Raw genomic sequence first — 9560 nt, forward strand, 5'->3', positions numbered from 1 at the left:
ACTGTATACAGTACAATAATATCAAACGAAAAACATACACTGGAGGCATATCGCGATTTGGAAGAAGGTGTATAAAAAGGATACGTTGGTCTATTGTACCGTAATTTAATTGTGTAGAATAGTTTGAATTTATTTTCAATGTTTTACGTTATTTTTCTTTAATTATTAGCATGTGGTAAATACACTGCCGTTCAAAACCTCTACAGTTCTGCATTAGCAGAAGCCAGGCTTAGAGGTACATAAACAAGCTCGGGCTGTGCTATCCCCCGTTGCCCTTTTCTTGACAAGTGCGATTCTGTTACTAATATACGTACTGTGAAAATTGAAAACAATGACAAAACCGCATTTCATATTAATCTCATATTATGAAAAAAATGCGAATTCTATAATGGACTATAAAGTTTGCAGGAAGGTACAGTAAGTTTCTTTCACGAAATATTTGAGCTGAATGACGTCACGGAGAAACATGGCGGAGTGAGTATTGCGCACTGTAATTTACTAATTTACTTTAAACAGCAATGGTTTTTTTTAAAATGTCATTTTCCAAGCCAAGTACCCGGTTTGAATTCCCAACGCCATGATTAGTCTTCAGATACAGGAATATGTATGTCTATATATATATATATATATATGAACTCATGTGTTCATCACTTGCATTCATTCATGTTCCCTTTGCAGCGAACTTGTATATTTGGATTTTAATTTAATGTGTAAATGCTTTTCACGCTTAACCTCCATTCCATCAGCTTTCCGGATCGTAAGTTGAGCAAAGACGCTCAACTCCGACAGTCCATTAATCAGAAACTGATCGAAAACGGAGAGAGAGACAGGTGAGAGATCGACGTCATCAATTCAAATTGTGCACAATCGATCAGTAAACTGTTTATACATGATTCAGGTATATCCACGAGTTTGAATAAAATTAATCTGAGAGCACGTTATTGATAATGATATAATTGGTATTATTTACTTTTGCTCTACTTTGCAGCTACTGCTGTGAGTAGTGAAGAAATTGTTGTTGTTCCTTTAACTGTTTTTCAGATTAAAAGAGCTCTTAAGAACAAAGCTGATCGAGTGTGGTTGGAAGGACCAGATGAAAGCCCATTGTAAAGGTATCGGGTCTCGATCCATTTTACTTTGGTTGGTTTGTGCCCGGAAACATGAATTAAGCAGCAGGGCCGAGTTTATTCATCCGATGTTCGACAACAACCCCCCGCCCCGCCCCCTGGTCCGACCCCCCCCGCCCCCTGGTCCGACCCCCCCCGCCCCCTGGTCCGACCCCCCCGCCCCCTGGTCCGACCCCCCGCCCCCTGGTCCGACCCCCCCGCCCCCTGGTCCGACCCCCCCCGCCCCCTGGTCCGACCCCCCCGCCCCCTGGTCCGACCCCCCCGCCCTCTGGTCCGACCCCCCCCCTGGTCCGCCCCCTTGGTCCGACCCCCCGCCCCCTGGTTCTAACCCCCCCGCCCCCTGGTCCGACCCCCCCGCCCCCTGGTCCGACCCCCCGCCCCCTGGTCCGACCCCCCGCCCCCTGGTCCGACCCCCCGCCCCCTGGTCCGACCCCCCCGCCCCCTGGTCCGACCCCCCCGCCCCCTGGTCCGACCCCCCCGCCCCCTGGTCCGACCCCCCGCCCCCTGGTCCGACCCCCCCGCCCCCTGGTCCGACCCCCCCCGCCCCCTGGTCCGACCCCCCCCGCCCCCTGGTCCGACCCCCCCGCCCCCTGGTCCGACTCCCCCGCCCCCTGGCCCGACCCCCCAGCCCCCCTGGTCCGACCCCCGCCCCCCTGGTCCGACCCCCCGCCCCCCTGGTCCGACCCCCCGCCCCCCTGGTCCGACCCCCCCGCCCCCTGGTCCGACCCCCCCGCCCCCTGGTCCGACCCCCCCGCCCCCTGGTCCGACCCCCCCGCCCCCTGGTCCGACCCCCTCACACAGGGGCACAGGCACTAATCTTCCTTGTGTAAATCGCTAAATGCAGGATCACTCATTTGTTTCTTCTTTTTTGCTGCTTGCGGAATCAACTTCCACATCCTCTTCAATCTCATTCTTCCCTCCATGTGTTCAAGACTGCTGTTCACCTCTTTGTCAGTGTCCCCAATCCTATACCATGATCTTTTCTACCCTTGCTAACCCTACCCACGTCCCAACTCCTCCCAATTTTGCTGTTTTCCCCCCCTCTATGCATGTGTGTTTTCCATCCTGTTTTTGTCTGTTACATCCTGATCCATTCACTGTACTTGTTCTTTCACAAGCTTCGACTACGTATACAAAAAAAACTCCTCTTGAAGTGGTTGTCACTTTTGGGCATCACCATCAGCCCTGACCTTTCTTCGGCGGATCACATTTCCGAGACTGCCTCCAAAACCAGCAGTTGACTTGGCATCCGTAATCATGCAAGGTCTTTTATTTGCCAATTTGAATCTTTGATAACCTACAAAACCTTCATTCACAGCTTGGAGTACTGCTTTCCCCTTTGGGTTTTGTGCCCCTGCCTCACACCTTGCCCCACACCTTGCCCTTATTGATCCCGTGGAAAATAAGGCCCTCAAAATCATTGGCATCTCCCAAGACGAAGCAGAGTGTCAAGGCCTGTTACTCACATGAGGAAGTTCTGTTACTCTCACAGACAGGTTGGTGGCCTCTATATTCTTCCACCTCCTTTTTGGTCTTGCAGTCTTGGCTTTGTTCTCCCAGGATGCACACTGTCTGCCGGTAACTATTTTCTTGATAAACACAAAATCCATGCTCACTGCTCACCTCCATTCATTTGTTACTCTATTCTGTCACCTGTGGAACCAACTTTCCCAATGTGCTCAATCACATTCTTCCGTCCAGGGCTTCAAGAAAGCTGTTAACCCTATCTCAGGTCACTCCTTCCCCCCCACCTGCCACTCCCCCTCATAACCCCCCCCCCCCCACCCCCAATCCATAGTTATGATCTCTTCTACCCAAAATAACCCCATTCTCAAATAACACTTATTTTTCCATGTTATTATGATTTTCTCCTTCTCCCTCACCTCTTTTCCTTTATTAGTTCAGTTGGTTTGTTCATTTTCTGTTCAATCTTCCCTTTCCCCTTCTTCCTGTGTTTCATTCACCTTGCGTGCAGCTTGCTCATCCATGAGCCTTGATCATGTATACAATAAGACCGAAAGTCTAACATCAGCGTAGCTGGGCTTGTTTGATACTTTAGTGGAAGAGTACATTCACGGGATTTTCATCGACCTTCGCGGATTATCGGCGACCATCTCTAGATTTGCGGATTTTCCAGGAACGCGTATGCCCCGTGAATAGCGGGGTCCGAGGGTACTCTAAGTCTCTAAGGTGTCTGTCACAATGGAAGTGAAGAGATTGCATTGAGACACTAGTTTATTTTATGTTTTGAGTCAACAATGAACCAACCTTGCTTCAATCTCGTTGCTTCAATTGTAGTCACGACAAAGGGATTGCGGTGTTACGATTATATTTACTATATTATTAACGTTATTATTACAAAAATGATAGTACTGTGTTAATAAACCTGGGCTAATTGTGCGAAGCGGCCTGAAGGTGAGGCATGAAACCTAAGGCCAATATGCACTGTCGTTGGAAGACCCGTAATGCCGATGCTTTCGATATTTGATGGTCATTTTAGCAATCAGCTTGTTTGTGTTTCACACTGAATGAAAAACGTAAAGGTAGAGCATGGCGATTGCGATACATGACCGGTTCAACGATATGTTCGGCCTGAACGGCATAGAAATAAAAATGGTAGTGTGTGGAGTCGGCTGTCCTCCGCCATCATGACATCACAGATGTAATCACATCATATCACCCCTGTCAGGTGACCAGATCATCAGCTCTGATTGGTGTACGTTTGTGAGGGACATACATACATACAGACATATGGACAGACAAACACTGTTCCAGGTGGCATTGCCCTGCAGGCTACGCCGTTAAAAAGAACTGCACACACACAAACAATAAGCAGCCACTGATCTTGAAGGAACTGATGTAACTTCCTGGGGGCACTCTGGGTACGGCGACATCATTTTAGTGACATCATTTTCCTTTCTGCACTCAGAGGGGGGACTAAGGAGGAATCCTCCTCTCCATTCAGTCCATTAGATGCCAACCTGTGGTTGGTCCGTGTCCCGTCCTCGATAGTCTAAAATCGAATTCAGCTTTAAGCAAGGAAGTAGCACTCGATGCCATTTTTGGGTCATTTTGACCATCCGAATTGAACTGCTGACCTCCCAGACTCAGAGCAGACACTTTATCCACAATCCGACTGAGTGGGTTTCCCCTATTCAAAAGTTTCCTTCTTTTTTTTTTATTAACTTCTCCTATTTCGGTCTAACGTTGCTCTTTGTTTCAACAAACCCCGAGTAACTGTTTTTCAGAAATAAAGTCCAAAATCAACTCTGCCTATTAGATCAAGTTTGAGTGGCAATAATAACCACAGAATACCGGTACCTCCTGGTTAACCGAATGGATGCCTGTGATTGGCTTTGGCTCATTGATGTAATAGGATTAGCTGCGAGTTGCAGTTTTGTCATCAGATTCTATAATATATTCATCTGAAATATATTCATCAGATTCTACTTTATTTTGTGTTTTGGGACAGCATGTTAAAGCTTGCATTTTGGTTATTATAACCCACCAAAATCACGGTAAACTTGCAAATGACGCTCTGTGATCTTGGTGATTCACATTCGTGACGCAGTGCAGGCTTGATGGGGCAAATGGTCCCCTCTTTGTCCAAGTTCCTCGTATTTCCCTGCAAGTACCTGCAGTATGTAATTACGAGGTAAGACGATTGTTGCATTCGACGCACCGCTCTCATGTGACCTTTTAAAAATGATTTCTTTCTTTGCAGAAATAATTCGGCAAAAAGGACTCGAGCACGTCACGGTAGAAGAACTCGTGACAGAAATCACTCCAAGAGGCCGAGGTAACGTCGTATTTCAAGATGCTTCAAGACTTTCTGCCTTTTTAACTTGACGTCGCCGATGTAATGTACTTGGATCTTTCTTTTCATTTCATCGAAGTAAATGTTATCCGATCCTCGGTGCTTCATTGTGTCTAACCTGTCCTTTGTGGTTATGAGCACCTGTTACCTGGATCGCTATTTTTTTTTAACCTCTTTGTCCTCCGCCCCCAGCTCTTGTCCCAGACAGCGTCAAGAAAGAGCTTCTACAAAGAATCCGAACCTTCCTCGCACAGAATTCCAATTTTTAGGAAGGGGTTTATATCCGCGCATGCACACGCACACGCATCATGGATATTGTCAGTGTGGGACTGTCTCCACCTTGTTTGGGGAGAAACCTGGACTTTCACTCTTTTTCTTTTTAGGGTTGCTCATCCGATGATTCGGCCTTTGCGGTTAAGCACCTTAAGTGCAATGGTGAGAATTGTGAAACTTTTTGTTAATCCGGCATCCTTTTGTGACCCATATGTTTTTTGTTTTTTTTATTACGTTCCCCATTACACCAATTTGACAGGTTGCTTCCTTTTTCTTTTTTTGTATAATAAATGGTGCTCGCTTTTGCTGGTGGTCAACCATAAGTTTTATCAAGGAATGGTTAACAAAGGTGTGCTGACTGCGTTGGGAAGAATGTAATGCTGACGTTTCGACTAACGAAGATTTCAAACGTCTTTCCAACAAAGGCCGAACGACCGAAAAATCGGCTTCCCGTTGCTTCTGACGATGGTTATCACGTCCGTGCCGTCCTCTAATTGAAAAACCTATTGTTTGAATTATCCGCCGACTCCTGCCTTGACAAAGTCTGATATCCTCATGGTCATCCACCTGGTGGGTTGATGATTTCCTGTTTGAAGCGGTGAATCAGCTTCTATATTTGGCTCTGTCCTTCCTCCCCTCCATCCATCATAAATGAAGAATACGAACATTAATGACCCACAGTGTTCAATTCTAGAGGGTTATATCGGGTAATTATGATGGGTTCTTAAGGGGTATATCGTTCGTGACTCGGTTTTGTTTATTTCATATTAAAAACGTCAAACTGAACCTCTTCTTTTGAACACGGGTGAGATTTTTTATTATTATTTATTTTTAACTTGTGTTTGGTACATCTTGGGACTGTTTCATGTATATGGACATGATCAGTCGGTGCAGAACCTTTCCCTGAATATGAAAGCTGTTCTTTACCTTTCCCCGATGTATCAGTAGGTGCAGAACATCATGAATTGTTGTTTCATTCATGGATAATCTGCATGTTTATATTGGTATTTATGAGAGGGTGGTGCTGTGGTGCAGTGTGAGGCCTGTTTTGCAGTACAGCGTTCACCTCCCAAACCGACCAAGGCAGAATGACCAACAACATTGAGACAGCAGCCAAGTGTTGTTCATTTGTGGACAGGCGAGATTGTTCGTGGAATTACATCACATATGAGTTGCGTGTGTACCCCGGTTTAGAATAGGTACACCGTATCCCTGCGTGTCGAAAGAGGCGACTAAAAGGGTTGGCGTCAGGAAGGGCATCTGGCCATAAAACACTGCCTCAAAAAGAGAACCATGACAATTACAACTACATATGGGCAGGGTACAGCCCGAAGTACCCTGTGGGGGACCCCACTCCCTCATCAAAACTCAAGGTGGGGAACCCGATCGAAGCAAGGGTGGAAATCACTCCATTTATGACAACGAAACGTCTGATGCCCGAAGTGGAGATCGGTTTCTGATGTTTGGGACATGGAATGTAGGGACAATGACAGGGAGATCAGGAGAAGTGGTGGAAGTATTGGTCAGAAGAAGAGTGGACATATGTTGTGTGCAGTAGACGAGATGGAAGGGAAGTGGTGTGAGAATGGTGAAGGGTAGGCAGGGACAGAAATACAAGTTTGTGTGGCAAAGGTGCCCAGAAGGCGTGAATGGTGTTGGTGTCCTGTTTTCTGAGGAGTTTGTAGACAGTGTGGTGAGTGTGACTGGAGTGAGTGAAAGGTTGATGATGGTGAAAATGACGATTGCAAAGCTCTTGGTGAACGTCATCTCGGGATATGCTCCGCAGGTTGGTCGGAGCGATGAAGAGAAGGACAAGTTCTGGTGTGCGATGGAGAACGTGAAAGATGAGGAAGTTGTTGTGGTAGGAGGAGACCTAAATGGACATGTGGAAAGGAGTATGGACGGTTTTGAGGGAGTTTTTTTAATTTTTTTATTTTTATTTTTTTGTATACAAGATCGAGGCTCGTGAAGGAGCGAACATTTATCACACAGAAAGACAAACCGACAAACCGACACATAACCGACAAACAAAACAAAAAGCATCGGGAGCGGTAGACAAGATGGGGAGAGAGGGGGAAGGACACAAACACAACATTTGAGAGCAGGCTACGGCTTCCCCTTCGCTCCCACCTCTTGTTCATATGTGTGTTGTACCGTCCACCAAACAGTGATGACTCCATCTACATCTCGCTGTCTGATGATATGGACCAACTTCTATCTACTCATCCCAACTCTCTCTTCCTCATATGTGGTGATTTCAACTGTCATCATGCCAGTTGGCTGGGTGTGGGTACCTCTCTCACCAGCCATGGCTCCTCAGCAAAGGACTTCTGCGACTCACTGGGACTGACACAATCTGTCAATTTCCCGACCCGGATCTCAGTCAACGGAACATCTTCTCTTCTGGACTTGGTTATGACTAACTTCCCTGAAAATGTCTGCTGCTCTTCTTCTGCTCCGATCGGATCATCTGATCATGTCCTTGTTAAAGTGGACATCTCTCTGACCATCCTCAGGGAGCCTGCTCAGCGTCGACGAGTCTGGCATTTCACTCAGGCCAACTGGCACGGTCTTCAAGCAGCCATCAATCATCTGGACTGGTCTCCCATCTCTACCACCTCTGACATCAACTCATCCTGGGAATTCTTCCAAAGTAAATTGCTCTCTCTCATGCACAGATTTATCCCATCTCGTCTTCAGTTGTCATACCCTTCCTCCCGTCCATGGTACAACGGAATCTTGTGGTGAGGCTGTTGCCCAGAAACAACTTGCCTTCGTCTCCTGGAAAGCAAATCCAACGGAAGGAAATCTCATTTCCTTTCACAAAGCCCGAAACAAGTGTGTGTCCACCCTCAGGAGAGCCAGGAAACAATATCTCTCCGTTCTCAAGACCGAACTCTCTTATCTGTCTCCCTCTTCCAAATCCTGGTGGCGTCTGGTCAAATCCGTTTCTGGTGTTTGTTCCCCCTCCATCCCCTCCCTTACCTCAAACGGCTACACAGCTGACTCCGCACGTGAAAAAGCTGAATGCCTCAACTCTGTGTTTGCCTCTAAATCTTGTGTCCCAAACCCATCCCTCTCTGTACCCACCATACCCAGTCGTACCCTGCTGCTCCTGGACTCCGTGTCCTTCCCTCCTGACAAGGTGGAAAAGTTTCTGTCAACCCTCGACTCTGATTCTGCAACTGGACCCGACGGCATCAGCCCACGGGTCCTAAAATCCTGCTCTGCTGCTCTATCTCACCCTCTCTCTGTTCTCTTCACCCTCTCTTTTTGCTCAAGGTCAACTGCCATCTGCTTGGAAATCAGCCAACATCACCGCTTTGCACAAAAAAGGTGCAAAAACAGATCCTAGCAACTACAGACCAATCAGCCTTCTCCCAATTATCAGCAAAGTCATGGAATCCATCATTGCTTCGGATATGAAATCTTTCCTCTTCTCCAATGGCTTGATCTCTGATCATCAATTTGGTTTCAGACCAGGTCACTCTACTCTGGACATGCTGCTTCTGCTGTCTCAACAATGGATGGAGGTCCTCAATGCCAAACAGGAAATTAGAGCTGTCTCCCTCGACATATCACGTGCCTTCGACACGGTCTGGCACCCCGCTCTGCTCACCAAACTCTCCTCCTTTGGTATCCATGGAAATCTCCACGCATGGCTGGCGGACTTCCTCTCTAGTCGTCGTCAACGTGTGGCCCTGAATGGGTTTCTCTCATCTCCTCTTCCTGTTCAGGCTGGAGTTCCCCAAGGCAGTGTTCTGGGCCCCGTGCTTTTTCTGGTCTTCATCAATGATCTCTCTGACTCTCTTCGAAAATCCTCTCTATCCTCTTTGCTGATGACTCCACTCTCTGCCGCTCCATTCCTCTTCCCTCAGATCGGCAGTCTGCTGCCTCCTCACTCTCTGAAGACCTGGACAAAATCACAGACTGGTCAAACAAGTGGAACATGTCTTTCAATCCTGACAAATCTCACACTCTTACTATGTCTCTCCGAAAAGATCGACTGGACAACCCTCCCATCTACTTTCTCAACAATCCTCTACAAGAAGTTCTGTCGCTCAAGATTTTGGGTCTCACTATCTGCCATGATCTTTCTTGGGAAAACCACATTTCCAAGCTGGCCTCCAAAGCCAGTCGCCGACTGGGCATCCTCCGTCGTGCGAAGTCCTTCCTCGGCACACCTGAGCTCCTCACCACATACAAGGCTTTCATCCGCAGCTCAATGGAATACTGTTCTCCCCTATGGGCCGGTGCTCCTGCCTCACACCTAGCTCGGCTTCACGCTGTTGAAGCCAAAGCTTTCAGAATTATTGGAATCTCCCGCGATGAAGCTATCTCTG

The 9560-nt window shown here is 47.5% G+C and overlaps 1 protein-coding gene across 1 annotated transcript; it reads left to right on the forward strand.

Moving 5' to 3' along the window:
- The first annotated feature begins 378 nt into the window (after positions 1-378).
- On the forward strand, positions 379-6003 carry ENY2 (ENY2 transcription and export complex 2 subunit). The gene is made up of 5 exons (XM_068126833.2): positions 379-474; positions 747-830; positions 1042-1112; positions 4852-4926; positions 5137-6003. The coding sequence occupies exons 1-5, from the start codon at positions 449-451 to the stop codon at positions 5211-5213; spliced, it is 333 nt and encodes a 110-aa protein (XP_067982934.1). The 5' UTR covers positions 379-448; the 3' UTR covers positions 5214-6003.
- The last annotated feature ends 3557 nt before the right edge of the window (positions 6004-9560 follow it).

The sequence above is a fragment of the Myxine glutinosa genome, chromosome 10 (assembly GCF_964187855.1).
Source record: "Myxine glutinosa chromosome 10, kmMyxGlut1.1, whole genome shotgun sequence".
NCBI lineage: Eukaryota > Metazoa > Chordata > Myxini > Myxiniformes > Myxinidae > Myxine > Myxine glutinosa.